This window comes from Anabas testudineus, chromosome 4 (genome assembly GCF_900324465.2).
Source record: "Anabas testudineus chromosome 4, fAnaTes1.2, whole genome shotgun sequence".
In the NCBI taxonomy this organism is placed as follows: Eukaryota; Metazoa; Chordata; class Actinopteri; order Anabantiformes; family Anabantidae; genus Anabas; species Anabas testudineus.
In genome coordinates, this window is record NC_046613.1 from 21037476 (window position 1) to 21058912 (window position 21437).

At 39.3% G+C, this 21437-nt stretch overlaps 1 protein-coding gene across 7 annotated transcripts in view; it reads left to right on the forward strand.

Annotated features, from left to right (window-relative positions):
• LOC113152283 (discs large homolog 1-like protein) overlaps positions 1-21437 on the forward strand; it is an 82264-nt gene that overhangs the window by 37607 nt on the left and 23220 nt on the right. For all 7 annotated transcript variants that reach the window (XM_026345446.1, XM_026345439.1, XM_026345440.1 and 4 more), the window contains 9 exons: positions 8746-8799; positions 9989-10039; positions 11386-11510; positions 12932-13101; positions 13509-13645; positions 14087-14231; positions 15477-15609; positions 17720-17876; positions 18159-18261. In XM_026345446.1, the coding sequence (XP_026201231.1) occupies positions 8746-8799; positions 9989-10039; positions 11386-11510; positions 12932-13101; positions 13509-13645; positions 14087-14231; positions 15477-15609; positions 17720-17876; positions 18159-18261 (1075 nt within the window). The remainder of the gene's footprint in view (positions 1-8745; positions 8800-9988; positions 10040-11385; positions 11511-12931; positions 13102-13508; positions 13646-14086; positions 14232-15476; positions 15610-17719; positions 17877-18158; positions 18262-21437) is intronic.

Consider the following 21437-nt stretch of genomic DNA (forward strand, 5'->3'; position numbering starts at 1 on the left):
GGAAGAGATCTTGATGCTGGCAGACACAGTAGACACCTAGATAGAGAGTGAAAGAGACAGAGTGGCAAACTCATGTGTAACGCACACTGAGACCATATCACTGACAGAGAATACCTTTACAGTAGTATTACTTCACCCTGTGTTTTGGCTCACAGCTGCAGTGAAGCAAAGCCAGTCTAGCTAACACAGTACTAGGATTTCACCACAAAGAGTGAGAGACAGTGGTTGAGAGAGAGTATCGTACTGTGAACACAGTGATAAACAAGCCACTCGATTACTGTTGAACCTGTGTGTCCTGACCTGAGGAAGTGATCGTACCCAGCAGCTCCATTTTCTGAGGTCAACGGTCAGTGTGAGAGGAGGAAGTTCACTAACTCTAGGGGGGGAAGAAGACTCAGCTGTACCCCCCGTTGACCCCACCACTAATTCTACGATCCTATTACGACATACTGTATAAAAGTCATGTTGAAAGTATTCAGAAAAATAACTAATGGTACTGAATTCCAGATCACTGACATATTCCTACTCACTTACGTATTTACTTACTTTAGTAAAATAATTAATTGTGAATAACTAAACATTGGTAATAAAATGAGTACAGATGATCAACAGTGTGCAGGAATCTTGGGTTGTGTCATACTGCATGTTGATGATGAATAATCTTTCATAACGAGTATTATATAGTAACCCCTATTCACAAGCTAGTTTTATTCCTCCATCATATGAAAGTTAAAGTCCAGGAATCCCAATTAGGCTTACGACGTCAATATTTCACTTTATAGTCAATTGAGCTCTGGTTCAGCAGCCTTATTACTCGTCTGACTGGATTCACTGCTGTGTGGAGAAGCAGTCTTTTGTGTTATGTTACATATCTGCAGCCTTTATTCTAAGTCCACTTTATTTGTAAATAAAAACAGTATAAAAAGTTTGGTTTTTGTAACATTAATTAAGCATGCTGTATATTAGTGTACATTTGCAAAAATTCAGCCAGAAATTAATTAAGTACCTTGCCATCAGTGTTACAATTAAACAACACTGAAACCAAATCAGGTAACAACTAACACAATAGATGCTTCAACAAATAATATAGTGTATAATTTATTGACATGATTGTATATAGAAGATCAAACTGGATGTAACCCCTCAGCTGCTGTGTGCTTGTATTTTTAACCACCATTTTTATCTGTGCATGAAGTCTGTGCATGAAGTGTACTAGTAGACAATGACATGCAGAGCCGTGGTATCTTTGTAAAACATCATACATGCTGCCAATCAGTGCTGATAATATCTGACAGCTGCTTCAAACGACGCAGTAATGGTGAAGGAAGAGTACTGTGGTATAGCATCATTATTTCTGTGGAGGTGCTTTAGTCTCGCATCCGTACTCAATTATGACTGTGGACTCTGAGGGCCCCTGCTGGTGACATTCAATATCACACTCTCCCTACAGAGTTAAAAGGAATTGATTATTGATTTTTGTCAAGTGTTATACACAAGTCTTAACCAGCGAATTATTAGAGCCTCTGGTGAAGAGCTTTTTTTCTGTTATATCTGTCTATTAGTCCTTGGTTTTGCCTGAGTGAAATTATAAGGAGTAATCTTAATTGTGTGGAGGAAAACATGAAAATAAAAACAAAGAGATGATACTTATTCAGTGTGTAACATTGGACTAAAGGTAGTACTGGGATTGTATGTAATCATGTATGGTTACAACAAGAAAGCAGCATGAGATAAATGATTGTTGCTCCTTCTATTTACTAAGTAATGTTTTTGACCTGTTTCAGCAGCTAAATTCAATCTGAGTCAGGCTGACCTGCAAAGAATGTTGTTAGAATAATTATTATCCATTACTCCAATTAAGTTCTGCGCTAAAGTTAAAAGACTCAATTAATGGGGATGCTGTTTCTGGAGTTCGAAACTTCAGTTGGGTCAGTCTGACCCTCAACATAAAACTATTCAGTTACAGACAAGAGAGGTAATACTTGACATATTATTTTGATGCATGTTATTCAGTAATTGTTCTTAGAGCTGTGTCACAAAGGAGTGGGTGTAGAAAAACTCAGTGAGGCTTGGTGCAGTGTGGGCACCCTGACTCAGATGTTTCATATGTAACAATGTAAGATTGTAAGGCTGTTAGTTTGGCACTCCTTTGGTATGAAAATAGAATATAGTAATCAAACCAGGCACCAGAAAGGACTTGACAAATAATATTAATGGTTTTCCTTGATGAGATCCGAGTATTTTGTCTCTTGTCTTCAACCACTCCTCCATCCCATCCTTGCATTTTCATTTCTCAGCAGCGCCCACCCCTTCCTACTCCACCCTCTAGCACTATATTAGTGCTGGCTTCATTTAGCGCTGTGATGCTAACAGCCTATTCTCCTTGCTCATCCTCTCCTGAGTGAGCAGTTAGCCTGCAGCTCTAGCACCACTTTAGGCAGGGAGCACACGAACATACCAACCAACACTCTAGGCGGCTATAACAGCCTTTCTCTTAACCACCCTCTTTGTCTCTTTGTGCTCTCCACATGGGTGCTGCTTTTTATTATGACTAGTCTGTCTATTTGTTTTCTTTCTTTCTGTCTTATCAGGCTGGTTTGGGAAGAGCTGTAGAATATATTAGCTGACATTATAAAGACCTTATAGCCACAACCATATATATGTGTGTTAGGCTGTATCCAGCTTGTATACAAACCAATAGTAAATCATTTTCTTTCTTAAATACCAGCTGTAGTCATCTAGAAGATTTATTTTAATATTAATTTTCTGTTTGTAATGTACCCCATTGTAAAACCAATACTGAAAGTTTTAGTCTTTTTTTTTTTTTTCAAATAACGATTAATCAAGATAAATTGAGTTTTGGCAGTTTTAGTACAAATTCAGATAACTTGTGGTTTGAGTAATTTCAGAAATACATTTTTATAGATTCCACTACAGGTCTAAGGGTTCATATGATTTTAAATTCTACAATACAGAGATAGAACTAAATTTGAAACAAACAAACAAACAAAACACCTCTAATGTACGAAACAAAAGCCATAAACGTTTACGTGTACATACATGTTGAACCAAAGTTCCAGTCCTTCACTTACTGTCAGGTCTGTTTACTGCAGTGGAGCTGCTGTATGCTGTATGCTCTCTAATGGACTTGGCTGAAATGACCAAAATGTACCTTACTTGATTATCTCGAGACCCGCACTTGATATGGCTTTTATCTCCAACAAAGATTAAGCTTGGAGACACGAGCATGCAAGCAGAAAGACACATTCTCACAAGGAAGTAGGTCAACACATAGAGACACACACACAAACACACACACACAGTATTCCAGCTGACCAGGCCTGCCTTGTGATGCTCTAAAAGAACAAGACAAAGGTTGATGGAAGGGACTGGCCTCCACCAATCACAGCTCTCTGTTCACTCTACATGCACACGCACACACACATGCATCCTGAATGCTGTATCACTATCCCTAGTTGCCTATCGATTAGTCATGCCTGGCTGCTGTCATGTGCAGGAGTCCAGTGAAGCTCCTAATTGGCTAGTCCAGGAAAGACAGAGAGAGAGAGAGAGAGAGAGAGAGGTAAAGTTGAAGAGAGAGAGAGGGAGAGTGGGGCAGACAGGCGACATAGAAAGATGAGAGAGGACGAGAAAGAGAATTGTTCATAGAAAAGTAAATATCAAATCTTAAAAAAGACAAATTATAATCATTTGATTATCTTCTGAACTCTTTAATTGAGTAAAATAATCAACGTAGGGATCGAATTTGAGTTCAGGTGTTGGACTGTCGCTACTCTCTTTTTGGAATATATGAATTGAACTACATCATCTACAGAACGGCAAACACTCCTGCTCCAAAGCCAGAGTGCGCAACAACATAGGTGGATGAAATGAGTTACTCTGAGTGACTGAGCACTGGAGTGGAAGATCATCATGGAATGGGAGAGAGAAATCTTCCATTGGAGCGCATGAACTGACTCGCATCCTCTACAGAAACAGAGACATTCTGAGAGAAAGCTGGGGTGAAAGAAGGCTTGACTTATCCAAGTGGTCCTTCTGCTTCTTTCTGGAGCTGCACCTTTTATGTTACTACTCCTCATCTAAGTGATGACAAGAGAGTAAGGATGCTCCTACGGAGAGAAAGCCGAGAAGAGGAGCGTTAAATGTCACACTGAAGAACGATGCTTTTCAGGACAACCTGATGCTCACATGGAAATAATGTCTGCAAAGGAAGGATTTTTGTATATTTCTTATTTTCTGATATTTATACAAGCTTTAAATACGGAGATACACTCATAAACTGGGCACAGAGATCTTGGAGAGGCATGACCTACATTATTCGGACACAAGTGATTCTGAGGAGCTACTTCCTATTGTCATCGCTGTAAAGGCAGGAAAGACTGGTGGATCTCTTTGGGACTTTGTATGTGTCTCTGTAACTATGAACAGTTATTTCCATGGCCATGAGTTCTGTTGTAGCCCCAAGAAGCCCAGCCGCGGCTCCAGTAAGGGCAAATCTGGAAAGGGAAAGTCCAAATCAAGCAAGAGCCACTCTCACTCAAAGCATACCCAGAATTTGATGCAAAATCACCAGCTGCAGCCTTCACCGCTGCACTCACCAAAGCATCATCACCATTCACCAAAGCATGGCTGCCATTCTCCAAAGCAGCTGCTACCGTCACCCTCTCCTAGCTACTACCACATAGCGCCGCCGTCTCCAAGTCATCAGCTTGCTCCACCATCGCCAGTGTACCAGCTGGCTACACAGACTTCAAATCATCTGCTGCTCTCGCCAAACCACCGCCAGCTTCATCTGTCACCAAGCCATCATCAGCTGCAGCATCATTCTCATGACCATCAACAGTGCCATCCACCGGCCTCGCCAAGTCACCTGCTTTCTTCACAGTCAACACACCAACTCTGCAACCAACAACAGCAAATACAGCTCCATTCACCAAGTCACCACTCGCTGTTCCAGCACCACCACTGCCCTTCTCCTCTTCCTCATGCCTCACAGTCTCTGTCTATCCACCCTTTTCACTCACCACAGCTCCCGCTGTCTTCAGCACTAGGGGGTTATGGGTGGAGCACACTGCCCACCAACCTGGCCACTAGGGGCTCTCGGGGAAAATTTCCCAATCCGAGGGACAGCATGAGGAAGAGTCCCACCAAGTGCAAAGCCAAGGGCAAGGCAGGGAGCAGGCCATGGCCCAATGACCCATACATCTGGAATGCACACTCAATGGAAACACCCCCACATATGCCACACATACACCACTTTCAACAAATGCACGCTCACATTCAGGTAGGTTTGATGGATGTAGATGCAGAAAGATAGTGTCCTAGGCCAGTGATCCTAGGAGCAAATTAGAAATATCAAACACAATATCAGGCACTATAGCAAATGCTAAATGTGTCTGACTGCAGTGGTGTAGACATGTTAGAAGTGGAAGATCACTGCTGTGATGTTCCCATTATCTTTTTCAAATGGACACTTTTAAACGACGAGCTGACAGCCTAAAGTGCTCCAGTGATGTTCTTCGCTGAAACCTGCGCTCTGGGCTGTCGACCAAATTGCTGTTGAGCAAATTGTAGCATATTCACATGTTTGTGAGGAATGTGACACACTTTTTTTGCTGAGGGATGCTGAAAGAGTAACAGAAATATAAACCAAGCAGTCTGTGGGTAAACAAGAGCTTTATCGAAAATAACAGAGCACATCCAGTCATGTGTAACATGACTATGCACATCTAATGATATGACTTGTATTATAGTGAGCTAAGCTGCCTGTTGGCTAGTCTGCTTATTTGCTGTGGGCACAGTGATCGGAAATAGCAGGTAGTGATAGTCTGATTAGCATGCTCAGCATGATCTGATTTGATTAGAGTCATGCTCCATTAGATCATTAGTTAAAGGAAGTTTTATTACATATTAGGAACACAGAGTTGTATATGAGGGTCTTCTAAACACTGACTTCTTTGTACTATAAATTAAATATAAACAGCTCTGTTCAGATGACGTATTTTTTAGATGTCAGAGAAACAACGCACACTGAGAGTGCATGTTTGTGTTTCTTGATTTGTGTTTATCTGATCAGGATTTGTCTGTTAATTCTGCTAATTGATAATTGAATCATTGTAATAATGATGAAGCACCCTGCACAGATGGAAAATTATTTCCCAAAGCCCACACACACACACACACACACACACACACACACACACACACACACACACACACACACACACACACACACACACACACACACACACAAACACACACACAAACACACATACATGTATGTATTTACAACAAAAAACAGAAGACACTCACTGATTTAGCTAAACCACTTTACCCTAACATTACTCAAAGAGAAATGTCCTCATCACGATGATACTACACTCAAAGTTTTCCTCACAGTCGTATAAAGACGTGTACACACACACACAGAAACACATGTAAGACAAACAGGGATAGTCAGGATTTCTTTCTAAGCTGTGCTGTACTGGTCTGAACCAGGCCATAATATCACGATAACACAGCTGGTGTAACAGTAATTATATAACAACTAACAATCACTTGTATAGACCAACAAAACACTGTCTAGAAATAGATGTTGTTGGTGTATTTGTGTGCTTGTTTGTTTATATTTGCACATTTGTTCTTTTGGCCTTTTTGTTTAATGCAACCCCATCCACACACACACACACACACACTGACGTTACATAAGCATGAACTCTGACACGGCATGTCAGTGGAATCACCAACTCACTGACCGACTGGATTTCGACGGTGTGTGAATTACACACACAGAGAAGTTTAACCGTTGTGTACAGTTTTGGTGAAAGAGTCGGATCGAGTTTAGGCTATAGTGAAGGTTTAAGTGTGAGCAATTCAGGCAATAGCTGTTAGTTTGTCAGCATACAGTAAAATGTTAAGGGCTTCCATTAGAGATGACTCAGTGTCATTTACTTTTTTAGACTTTCTTTAGAGGAAAACGTTTCAGAATCAGTAAACGTGTGATATTTGGCAGCAGCTTTTATATTGAAAATCTATACTGAAAATAATACCGAAACACAGAAACACTTGTTTGTTTTACCACATATTTATTAGCTTTAATAGTATAATATACAAATCATTTTAATTCGATTAATTGATTAATGGACCATTTGATTCTAAAGCGGGTATACTGCATCTATATAAATGCGTTTGAGTATATATTTATATATAATAGAGTACTTATACACAAATATATTTGTGCTTTGCTGCAGTATTTGATCTGACGTACTTTTGGTGCACCGCTTCATTTCCTTCATTCACATGCACACTAACACACACACACTCACAACAGCTGCAACTGTCAGCATGTTCTCCGTATCCGTGAACTGCATTGTTAAGCTCGGCCTCTGTCTCTCTGAACCTCCCTCCACTTCTGTTGTCCTGCTGTTGATTTTTGTTGGTTTCTACTTGAGTCTGTGCTTTTAGAGGGTTTCTGTGCATCTGTCTGCACCCTCTGCTCCTCACTGCTGTTGTTGATCAGGCCGATTTGACTCCTCCCATCCTATCTGTAATCCCTCTGATCCTCTGCTCCCCCCCCACCCACCCACTCCCACCACATACTGTCTTTCTGCTCTCATGTGGGATCAAGAATCCAGTCAGCTTGACTGACAGACAGTTGGACATGTGGCAGAGAAAGAGAGAGAGAGACATGGAGTGAGATAATACATATGTGTGTGAGAGAGAAGCTAAAGGGGTAGAAAAGGGGGGATGAGAGAGGTAGAGGGATAGATGCTACTGCTGCTCTGTTGTTCACTGATGCTGTGAAGTCCGGTTGGCGTGTCTATTTGTTTGGCTAGCTTGTTTGATACCTGCTTAATTGGTTTGTTTATGAACTTTTTTTTCTTGGCTGCAGAAGAAAAACTTGGACTTAGGTTATTTAAGACCCGCTTGGCTCTGTAGCGATCTGCTGGAGAAGACACTGGACTGACAAGTTAGAGAAGACAAAGGTTAAAGTGGCGACGGGAGGAAAAACGGGGGGAATGATAAGATGACACCAATGCTTCCTATGGAAATACAAAGAGAAAAAGATTCCTCGTGATTATTTATTAGCAAGTTAAGCATTTGCTTTGCTTGTGTAGAAAGCAAGTGGAAAGATAATGGCAGCTACCTACTGCATCTCTATCCAGCAAGATCTATCCAGTCCTGAACTCTAGAGGAAAACCAGGAGGTGGAGGAGATTGGGTGTATTGTATTTTGGATTTGTAAAAATTAGGCAGATCCTAGATATGTAGTAAAATATATGGTCATAAATAGTACATAGTGGAATACTATATCTACAGGCTGCTGCAAAAGCACCAGCTTTTTAGTTTAGGTTTAGGGTATTGTGATTTATGCGGCAATATTTAATTGCTAAGAGTTTTTTATGACACAGTAGAGTTTTATAAAATAGTTTGCAGTGTAGTACATTACTGTCCAATATCAGGGCTGTGCAGTATGTCATGCGGTGTATGCAGTCGCTCCATGGTGGTAATCTGTAACAGATGTACTCAGCATGCTGTACCAAAATATGAGACGAGTAAGTAATTATCACAGCTCTGTGTCCGTGTTTGTGTGTGTGTGTGTGTGTGTGTGTGTGCATGTTTTTAAGGTATGCCTCTGCAACATTTGTCAAATACTGTCTTTGCTCTCATGATAATATCAGTTATTAGTCAAAAGGTTTAATAACTTTGCTGCTGTTTCTTGCAGGCCAACCCCCCTCCAGTGGTGGTCAACACAGACAGCGTCGACACCCCCCCATATGTGAGTACTGCTTTTTCACCTGTACACTGCTGACATTGTTACGTCTCAGACACATTGCAGCACTTTCAGTATTTTATATATGTCTACCAATAAATTTATACAAATATGATGGTAGCATCCTGGTTTCAGACAGAAAGCTCAGTCTAGATTTAGATGGATCCAGATGTCATTTTACTGGTTGCCAGCTGCCACAGAGAATCAGTGTCTGTTGTTGTTAGATAAGTTTATTATGTAATTACTGTGGAATTACTCCCTGATGAACTGCCTGGAATAAAACACACAGCAAAAAAGATTTTGAGTCACACAGATTTCCCCTAATATTTAACTGAAATGATTGTTGACTTTTATTAATTTAGCAAATAGAGAAACAGACTTGTTTTCTGCTTATAGTGCCTATGGAAAGGGCCGCCTGCAACTTTGTGCAATTAAAACACTTTTCAACTCTGTTCAGTTACAGTAGAATCAGTAATTCTGATTCTACATTTTAAAGTGTTAATATGGCCATTACTAGTAATTGATAAAGTCTAAATATTTGCATTAAAAGGTGTATATGGTAGGTAATAGTACACTGAGGCTGATGGAAGAATGTGCCCTCTGTTTGAAATGACAGGAATTCAAAATCTAAACTAATCTGACACAGATTACAGCCAAAGGGATTACATGGGCCACTGGGATGCCTCTCGACCACTGTTTTTGTGTGTGTGTTTGTGTGTGTGTGTCTGCAGCTAGAGCAGGAACAAGACACTCATCTCCCAGTATGAACCTACAGTAGTGGAACACATAATAGATCATATTCTGCTCAGATTAGATTTAATGCTGTGTGCTTTTCATTCAGTCAAGGAATGCTGACGTTAATACATTTTATTGTACAGTCCTGGCCGAGCATTCTCACCAGGGATGTTTTCGAATATGACATCAGAGATACATCATCATACGTTATCAGTTTTATTTCTGGAATTCATGCATCATTCATCATTATTAAATGTTAATTGCACCCTAACTGCATAAAACTACATTTTATTTTGTTTGATTTATTTATTAAACATGATTTGTTGCAGTTTTGAATAGAAATTATTAAGTTTTTAAATCAAAATTCCGCTTTAGTGTCCATTTCAGGAAACCATACTTCAGTATATAACATTAGTTGCCACATTTCTGATCTGTGTCTTTTCATCTTTCTCTTTAACAGGTCAATGGCACAGAAGCAGACTATGAGTATGAGGAAATCACGCTGGAGCGGGTAAAAAAGTACCCACAATTAAAACACACACCCACCATGTGTCCCTGTTGTACACACTGTGAATGTACATGACCTCCATCTGTCCAGACTGACCTGTGTCCTTCCTGAACTCTCTCCCTCTGTAATCATGTTAGAAACATCATCAGTGCTGCAGAGAGCATTTTGTATGCTTGTCTATTTTAAACTAGAAGAAATGTGAACCTTTACTGAGACGTTAACATGAAAACTAAGGCTACAGAAGCCACTGAAAATATTTCTTCTAAAGGTATCGTGACAGGTTAAGATGAAGCTATTCTTAGCTCATTTTCAAAGAGGCCATTTGTATAAATGAGCTAATGTCTGCAAGCCTCCAGATTTATAATTAATTTTCTTACTAGTTAATATTTCAGGCAAGTTCCAGTAAACTTTGTGTTGCTTTATATGCTATAAGGTATTAGTGGTAAATTGAAGTTAATGAAAACACATTTTTTGCATAAAACTCTGTGCTGTGTTTGCTGTCATATTCCTTTCTTCTCTGCTTTTAACCATCCAGCTTTACTTTCACTTGGTCCCACCATGGCTCCAATTCTGCTGACCTTATTTCCCCATCCTCTCTATTCCTTGTCCATCCTTCCCTTCTTTCTTTCCGTGATCCTCTTCTTGCCCTCTCTCATTATATTCCCCTTTCTCTCGCTCCGAGGCTCTTTCTCTGTCTCTCTCTCACACACTATTCTCCTGTGACCTGGTTCTGTCTGCTTGACTGGATTTGCTTTAAAGACACTATGGACATACACGCAAACACAGGCAAAGACATTTATAGCTTTATACCCACAGACAGAGAGTGAGAGAAAAAGACACAGAGCAATGGCTTCAATTCAAAGAGAGCATCTATTATGTGTAATTTGGCAATAGGCGATACCTTGAGAGATGCGTCTCCAAAATTACTTTAAGAAGTGAAAATGACTTGTTTTGCAGTAAATTACATTTTAATGAGAATAATATGAATGGATGCTTCTTCGTAATGAGCGGGATTTGATGAGTTGGTATAATAGGTGCAGTGTGATATCATGGCGATGACATGTAGGTAATGTGTCCTAACAGTTCCACTATCTGTATTCATGTTTATTTATTGATCAAAAGCATCTATGTATTATGGATCAACATAATACTGTATTAAAAACATAGATATGAAACATTCTGCACTCAAGATTTTGGCAAAACGATCACATTGTTTAAAGGAACATCATTGGGTCTAAATCCCCTAATTCTTCTAGTGTCACAGTTTAGGTGATGTTAATGTTCCCATTAAAACACTATATCTGTGTGTGTGTGTGTGTGTGTGTGTGTGTGTGTGTGTGTGTGTGAAGGGCAACTCAGGCCTGGGGTTCAGTATCGCAGGAGGGACTGATAACCCCCACATCGGAGAAGATCCCTCCATCTTCATCACCAAGATTATACCTGGAGGGGCTGCAGCCCAGAATGGACGACTCAGGTGCACACATACAAATACATTTATTTATGTTAAACCTAATTTAATTCCTAATATTGACCAAAACCTCAGTCTTAAAATGTTTAACCCTAATTTTGGTGGTAAATATTGTAAATGTCCCAGATTTAGTCTGATGATGCAAGTACACCTTTAATGATCACGGCTGATTTTCTAGATCTGCAGACAACATGTATTCAAATTGACTGTAACATAGTATATTAGTAAAAACTATCAGTGCTGATTGGATTAGTATTCATTAAGTCATGTTTAGGATAGTTTCAATGTTTCATGTATAACAAAATGTTGGACATTTAGAGTCACACCTGTGCAAGTAGACTCACGTAAATGTAGCTGGTATGCAGAGGTGAGATATACACAAATAAAATTCACAAGTAAAAGTGCTTGAATAAAAAAAATACTTGTATATTAGAGTACATTGTTTGGACTCTCTGAATGAGGCCAAACACTGTTTTTATGGGGTTGCTGGTTTCCTGAGAGTTAGAGGTGCAATTGATTATACACGTATGAAAGTTGTTCCAGCTCGTCAAACATGTGTAGCACACATATTAATTTGTGGTCATAAACAATGGTGTAGCCAAATATGGTCAGTTCATGAATAATTCATTTTGTGAAACAGTGCTATTCTTTTCCTACTTAAGAGAGGGTGTGTATGTAGGTGTCTGGTTTTAGGTGAGTGCTTATAAATCAGGCCTTTTGTGTCGAACAAAATCATCAGCTGTTAAAGTGAATGTGATTTTAATTTCTTTGTATGTTTTTTTATTTATTAGTTAATCATATTTGTAAGAATTTACATCTGCAAAATACAACTGGTAACTGAAACTGTAAAAACAAATTTACTTAGTGGAGTAAAAGTGAAATATTTTCCTCTGAATTGTAGTAAAGTAAAAGTAGAAATAGTACACGTAGCTCAAATCTTTGGTTGAGTGGATGGATTTAGTTACTCTTAAGTTCTAACCATAATAAATTGACTGTTTTAAGACTTCCTGTCTAATTTACCACAGAGATACTGGAGGTTTGCCTGTGTAATTGCTATGACATACACAGAAACAGATTTTTTCCCCCATAAGATTACTTCTTCACTTCACTTTAGAAGGCTTGTAGGTGGAATGCATTAACACTACTGTATGAATGAGGAGGCAGAAGAAGCCCACACACAGTCAGTCAAACACTTTTACCTTTTCTTAATTTAACCTTAAAAGGAATGCAGTTTGATAAGAAGCCAACTATAACTATGACAACTAAAAGAATTTTGTCAGGAGCTATCGCCGTCTCTTCTTCCTCTGAAACAGATTCACCTTCCCTTCAAGTGTAATTTCAGAGTGAGACACTAACTTTCACATTTCTTCACCATTTATCTCCAGTCAAATTACCCCTTTTAATGTGTGTTATTTGTTTCTGTGCAGGGTGAATGACTGTATAGTCCGAGTTAATGACACAGACGTCAGGGAGGTGACCCACAGCGGGGCTGTGGAGGCACTGAAGGAAGCAGGAGGTCTGGTCCGGCTGTGTATACGACGCAGGAGGAGCATCACAGAGAGAATCATGGATATCAAGTTGGTCAAAGGGCCCAAAGGTGAGGAAATAAAACAGTCACTGTGAGGTTTAAGTTTTGACTTTAAGCTTTAAGGCCTATTTGAAGGTGTTCACATGCTTCTACTATCCTCCTGTTTATTGATGCATGGTACAGAAACAAGGAAATAAAGACATAACTGATGGCAAAAAGAAAGATGTGGCAACATTTTTTAGATTTGTGATGAGAAGTCAGCATATTTTACCATGAAAGGCAGACGATACACTAACAGGACTGAAAAAGAAAACATTAAAGCTTAAATAACTAAATATAAATAAGATTGTATTTCCCCTTAGTTAAGTACAATAATTGCACTGTATCTTGAAACAATAGTAACTGTCACAGCTGATAAAGGGGCCTAAGGGTGGAGGTAAGCTGGATGCTACATAAAAAAACATGTTTTCTTTCAGGTTTAGGATTCAGTATAGCAGGGGGAGTTGGAAACCAACATGTCCCAGGTGACAACAGCATCTATGTGACCAAAATCATCGAGGGAGGGGCTGCGCACAAAGATGGACGGCTGCAAATAGGGGACAAACTTGTAGCTGTAAGAACAACTTTTTCTTCTTCATGTTAGCATGCTCCGTTTGTTTGAGCACATAGACTACACATTTATGCCCAGAAAAGTCCATCGTAACCAGTCCAGTTCATAACCTATTCACTATTCCGTACTGTGAGACTAAATGAGGTGTATCTGAGGACAGTGTACAAGCGTGTGATTACATCAGATTATCTCTAGCTCTCAATTCAAGCCCATTAAAGGTGATGTAACACAGCAGTGGACCCATTTAGAAAGAAAATGATATACAATGATTAGAGATTTTTCACTAATGTCCAATAGAGTCAAATATGTGATCAATAAAAGAACTGATAGACAACTACATCGTATATTTGTTCTACACTCTGGTTTTGAGGGTTTTTTTTTCATATCTGTGTGTTTATGCATATCTGTACATGCTTATGCAGTATTTCCATCACTGATCCTTAGGTAAATAACTCCTGTTTGGAGGAAGTAACTCACGAGGAGGCAGTGGCTGCCCTGAAGTCGACTCCTGATATCGTGTACCTCCGTGTGGCCAAACACACATCTCTTTTTATCAATGACAGCTTCCCTCCTCCGGACGTCACTAATTGTAAGTGCACATCAGAGATCTCTCAGTTCAACATAACCACAAGGAAACAGTGAGTTTGCTAATCTTTCTGGTTAAAATTAGTTTGTGGAATGTGGCATCTTCTAGGCTGGATGGGCTCTCGCTTTTCTTCATATTATCATAAACTTGCTATTAAACAGTGCCCTGGTGAACGCAGCACACATCATTGCAATGAAGAGGCTGGAAACACTTGAGTGCCAGATGGTGTCGACGTATAAAGAACAGCAAGAACCGAAGCTTCCGGTGAATATTTCTATGTCTGGGCTTAGACAGTAACATCACAATAAGCTAGAGTTCCCAGACAGCCATTAAAATAAATCAAGGCGACATGTTCGGTAGCTGATAAGCACAAGTACAAGTAAATAATCATAAATTAACCGATGAGCAGCTCAGTCATAGTAGAATTAGATGTAGTCATCACAAAGCTCCACCTATGTCAAAATAATGGTACTCTCAGTGAAGTGCTTAATAGACTCTGTCATAGATTTTCATTGATGATGGATATCACAAGGGACTTCTGAAGTAGTGCATGTGGTATAGAGCCATAAAGTATTTACTGTTGGTTGACACCATGACTACTACATGACTATTACTACAAATCTAATACACAAAACATTTTCAGATAGTTAGTGAATAGAAAAATATATCCTGTTAGATAATGGTCGTCCAAATACTGAGCAACAGTTGCTGAAAGATCACAAACATGAAATTAATCTGTTCCTGTGGATGTCCTAAATCGCTGTGCATCGTCCATTCTGTTAAACAGCTCCAGAAAAATGTGTCATTATGTTATTGTTAAAAACATATTCTACAATGATTACATCCCACAGAAGTTGTTATATAACAGTCTGATAATCAGACCGGGTAAATTTAGCCCACTGGATTACAGCCACTTGTCAGTGCTCCAAATCAGCATCTTATCATACGACATGTCATTATCAACGCTTCTGAATCTGCTACATGACCAAATAGCTTATGTCAGACAACTGTATTCCTGTTAGGGTTAGTATATCTAATGACTGGCAGACTGTGGACGTAAGCTGCAATCAATTATGTGACAGTCAATTACATAAACAATTAATTGTGATTGGGTACTTACAGATTTAGCAGCTCCAGTTGTGGGTTGTCCACACAGAAAGGATGTGAAAGGACACATAAAGTCTTTGAAATGGCTTTATGATGGTGTCTATGGTGAAATAAGAAATGCTTTTGTGTGTGTTCCTCCAGCGTACTCCCCACATCAAGACAATCATGTAAGCCCCTACATGAGTGGCAGCCAGTCTGTAAGTCCCGCCCCGCTGACCACACCCAGATACTCACCGCTGCCCAGAACCCTGACTGCAGACGAGGAATTCACCAGGTGAGACCTGCAAACACATGCATGTGCATTAATAGGACAGTACAAACAAATAGACTATTGTGACAAAGATTTGCAGCATTTTGTTTGGATAAATCCTGGTGCAAAGTGTGTTGCATGATCGGACGTCTGATGTCTTGTTACTACATTATTATTTACTGAATTTATCATGCATCCAAAGAAAACAATTATGTAAACTACTTGTATAAAGGAAACTAATGCTTATCCCCATCCAGACATCTACAGTATAATGCTTATATTAGACATCACTGTATCAGACTGCTTATAGGTGAATTTAAAAATGAAATGGAAAAAATATTTATATCTCCTGTTTTCTCATGTCTTACATAACTATACATATATAATCAGCAGCTGTTCCCCTGTTCAAGTTTGTTTTCTTTTGCCTTAGTGATTTGTGCATTTGCTAGTACTTGAAAGTACAAACTAGCAGACGTTGAACTGCTTTATATCATATATGTAAATGTGGATGCAGTAAGAGCTGTTGACTGTAGGTTAGTTCTGTTGATACCAAATAAAAAAATGTATCATCCACGTCTGTCATTTCTCAGTGCAAAATCAGTCAAGCAAAGAAAGTTTAGAGCTCACTGGGAGTGTTGAGAAAATTCTGTTAGCTTTGCTGTTACATAAAGTATATGTAAAGCCAGCCTATTATGTGGTCAAAGGTCAGTCTTCTTGTTGTTTCTTGTTCCTATGTTGCTTATTGCATGTTCCCCTCTGAGAGCAGTCCTCGGCATCCCTTTGGGAAGTCCTAAAAAGCTCAAAAATACACTGATTGACCTCTGTTCTTTCTCGCTCAGTCTGCTGCTGCATGTATATGTGTGAATGTTTGTGTGTGTGTTCAGCAGTAAATGGCAGATGGCAGCACGAATTTTGTCTGCCGTGTAAACCGAGGTCACATATGTACACACACAGGCAGCTACAGTCCCAGTGCTGCTCTAGTATCTTTAATCCATTTTAATGGACGGATTACAGCCTATCACGACCCTCGTCACTCAACTGGCATCACCGTGGTTACCAGAATAGGACTCACTTCGTCATCAACCTCTCACCCAATCACTGCGCTTTGATTATCATAAATCTGATAAGCCTCGGACTGACTGCAGAATTTCGACGTCTACACTTCTTCTCTTTTTGTTGTGTTTTTTCTGTCCCTTTGATTTTCATTCTTTAAATAGTTTGTCATGCAAATAGAGGATTGGGTGTTCTAATTGATTTACAAGTTTTAAGAGTGTCTAAGTAGGTGAAAGACATAATCACATACCAGTTTATGCATTAGAACAAGCAGAGATACCAATGCCAACACCTTAACTCAGCTGATTGCAAATTTTCTTTATAAAATTGACAAAGAAAAAGGATTTATTGGATTTGTCAACCTCCTGACGCACATTCAGCTTAATACTGTATTTCTACTTCCAGTCACAGAGGCCTAAGAAGTATTTCGTAACAGAAAATAAAATATTCATTCTGCAAAATGGAGATCAATATAATTAGCATTGGTTTCTTTCATGATGACGTGATGGTCCAGTGGCCATTGCAAAAAGAATCAGTTTTAATATCTTGCTTGTGTTGATTTCCTTCATGTACTCTTGTTTTCTCCCACTGATTTACTAACGAATCGAGCCACCGAATGCATTTTAACTGAGACAGAAGTGTGTTTAGATCAGAGTGAATAACTTTGGTCATTCAGAAAAGCAGAGACAGTACAACACTGACATCTGCTGGTCAACTTGTAGAATAATTCTAATTTAAAAATCCACAGAGATGAATCCTTTAGCATCACTCCTTAAGCTTGTATCACACATAGTATACATTTACAAACCATTAGAATATATGTGCTGTGCTATAGGTGCCAAAAACAATTGCAGTATATTTAAATTTTTTTTATTTTTTAATTATCTTCTAGGCAGAACTTATATGTTTTACAATATGACATCTGCTAGGCTTGTGCTTCAACCAAATCAACATATAATACAAGGTTCCTCCAAAACAGAATATAAAATGCTATAATTATTTACTTATTTTAACAGAAGAAGTTTCTGCTGCCACCTTTCACTCTAAGAATGTGGATGTGTTTGCTTTGTATTTCTTTTAGAGAGCCCAGGCGGGTGGTGCTCCAGCGGGGATCTACAGGTCTTGGCTTTAACATTGTTGGAGGGGAGGATGGAGAGGGAATCTTCATCTCCTTTATTCTAGCTGGAGGTCCAGCTGATCTCTGTGGGGAGCTACGAAAAGGAGACCGCCTCCTCTCGGTATGAGTTAACACCCTGTACATATGGATAAATAACACAACTGTCACCATTATATGTTAAAACAGGATTGATTATGCTGGTTTATTAAGGGAGTCATGAATGATTGTATGTATAAACAAGCCATATGCACATACTACATATGGATTATGTGACTGGTCACCTGTGAGCTATCAACCTAATACCACATACAGTGTTAAAAATTCTTAAGGGCATCTTCATCTGACTTTAATTGAATTTTTATGATCTGGTATGGCCTCTAATTTTCTGTGTATGTGTGTGCAGGTGAACGGAGTGGACCTGTCCAGTGCAACACATGAGCAGGCAGCTGCAGCTCTGAAGAACGCAGGACAGACAGTTACCATAGTAGCACAGTACAGACCAGAGGGTGAGTACTGCAGATATATACCTTTCCATCTGTGCTGTGAACAGATTGATGCATCGAAAATGTGACAGGAAAGGTTTGAAAGCAGCATGTGCCTTAACATACCATATACCATGGCTTGTTGTTGTTGTTGTTGTTGTTGCTGATAGGCCAGGTGGAAAAGTCGTTCGCTTCATAAAGACAAAATGAGACAAAGTGTGTCTCCACATGTCCATCTGATATATTTTATGGCAGTGTACAGTCGACACAGCAATCAATGCATTGCTGCCACCTACAGTACAATGAGGTGTTGTGCTTTTTTTATTATGCAGGATATGACATTGACAGAAATGTATGAAAACTCATTCATTTGTGATATAGATTTGTATACAGGCATTTAAGCCATTCACTGTTCGTGCAACATACACAGACTGTGTAAAGTCATTCGTGCACACACCGTGTGAGGACTTACACACACCTTCATCACAACCAAAGTCATGTGTAAACCTCCCAGTTATGCACTGAACTATTAACATAACACAACAATCAAAGCTCTATTACAAAGCGAGGACTGGCTAAAATGTCCTCGGGCTCTAGATCTAAAATTGATCTTTACAAAGGTAACTTAAAAGTACACACACACACACACACACACACAGAGGCAGAGTGATGTTTACCAATAAGCACCTTTGTTTGTCTACTGGGAGTGACTGAGAAGACTGTAACCTTGGAAACCAGGTTATAACAGCTGACTGGCTCAGCTAATGGGATGTTGTCACAGTGGGGCACCTTACTATAGTACATATAGCAACACACACACACACACACACACACACACACACAGTTAAACAACTTAAGGTTCCCAGAGTCCCTGATCCACTAGAATCTACTGAAAGAGGACTTGTGTGTGTCTCTTTCTGTTATCATCAGGTAAAGAAATATTTCCTAGTAGTAGTTAGAATCACCTGTTATTTTCACCTGTAATTGTGCTGTTTCTGTTCTTCTTTAAAAACCCTTTCATACAGTAAATGCCAGGGTTCTTTATATTCTGTAAATGATACACATTTAAATTCGAGATGATGCCAAAACATGCCAGTAAGCCCATCAATATCCAGTCAAGTCAAATTAGATTCGACCAACAAGGAGGCAGAGCCAGAATATCAACTAAAGAAGTTATGCACACTGGGCTTTAATTATATATATATATATATAGACGAAGATCTTCCCAGCCCTGGTATTCTATCAAATATTATGCGGGGCAAAGTCAAAGATAAGGAAACACATTAGATATAGAAGGTGCTGTCAGAATATAATGAAATTTCCTGGCAGTATATGAAGGTACTGGAAGCTGGTGGAAATAGTATCAAAATATAGTCCATATGTCTTATTGAAAGCTTAAAGGGTCATACAAGCATATATGTGGATTATAAATTATATATACAGCATACTGTTAAAGTGTTAAAGTGGTTAACCATACCTTTTACTAATGATCCATAGGAAACTATTTGTTTCAAGTCTAAACAGCCCTTCATGCAGTGTGGAGTCACATCAGCACCATGGACAGCACCCTAACCACTTAAAAGCTGTATTAAACTGTATTTAGCTTGAATTCACAGCAGTTGTGTTTTTACAGTGATTGATAAGAGTTATGCCAATAAGGATTTACTCAAGTGGACTGAGAATTATGTGTATTTGTTGGGTAATTTGTGTCTTTGGTGGGGAGTTCATAGAACATAGATGTTTCCATGATGATGTTAGGTGGTTTTCTTTAGCGTTAGCCCTAAAAACACAGTTGGCCTAAGATCAGTGAGTGTGTCTGCGTCGTGACTCTTCATTAGTGACTGTTGAATGAACTCTATGTCAAACCTTCTGTCCATGCTGGATGCTGGACTTCGGTCAGCACTGTGTGTGTGTGTGTGTGTGTGTGTGTCCATCTTAGGTCCCTGTTTGTCCCGTTCCTGTGGTGATAGCAGGAAATGACCAGCAGTGCTCCCTCTGTTTCACACACACACTGCCTGCCAATGAGATAAGAACTAATAAGGACCTCCACCAGGAGAGGAAAAGTGTCTGTCTCGCTGTGTGTGTGTGTGTGTGTGTGTGTGTGTGTGTGTGTGTGTGTGTGTGTGTGTGTGTGTGTGTGTGTGTGCATGCACAAGTCTCCCCTTGTTATTTATAATAAATATGATAGCCACTTCAGCCAAACACAGCAAAGCACAGCACAGAACTGGGCTCCTCATGGCGTGTATATGTAGGCGCAGGCACAAACACAGTTAGTTAAAGCTGATGCAGCAGATAGAGAGATGGGCTTACTTGAAGTACAGCAGATGGAGCATATTTGTCTATGAGAAGTCTTCATGCGGCATTAGTAACGCAGACGTCCCCCATCATAAGCCAATTTTGTATATCAAACCCGTGGTTGTTAAATGAATTTGTCCTTTTAGTGTATGAATTTGGCCCTACAATTGTACTATTGGACTGGATTTAGTCCTATCTGTTAAATTTTTGTGGGGAGTAATTTTTTAGTATTGAGTAAACTTCACTTAAAGTGGATTGTGGTGAACTGGAATCACATTATAAGCATTCAATGCTGATATTTTCTTAAACTATAATTACCAGAAAAATATACTGTGATAGTCCTGAATATAAAGTAGACTCTATAAATACTGCTTTTTGGCTGATGATATGCTTTTTACACACATTCTAGTGATTATCATTTACTTGGTATTTGCAATGTACTTACAGTAGAATATTCATTAAAAAGCCTGATTTAAAGTGCATACAGTATAATGTGAAGAATATATTTAAAACTAAATTATTAAAATTATCCAACAGGAAATCCTAAATAAATGATACACAGGGTAATTTGCTGAAAGGTTACTGCTTCAATTTCGAGTTCTCAAGAACCCACAGTTGCTGTTGCTGTTGCTGTTGCTGTGGCGTGCTGCTAATCAGAATGAACATATCTGGATGTTCATTAAAAAGCCACAATATTGCAGTATTGACCTTTAAGTATAATCTCCTCTCGTGCTGTAAGTTTCCGTAAGTAATGCCTGCAGGTTGACAGCAGTGTTAGTCACCAGGATTACACACAACTTTCAGTGACACACACACCCAGACACACTTAACACATGACACACACAGAGGTGGTGTCTGTCAGCAGTAATACTGAGGTGATGCAGAGAGGATTATCTTCCTTTCTC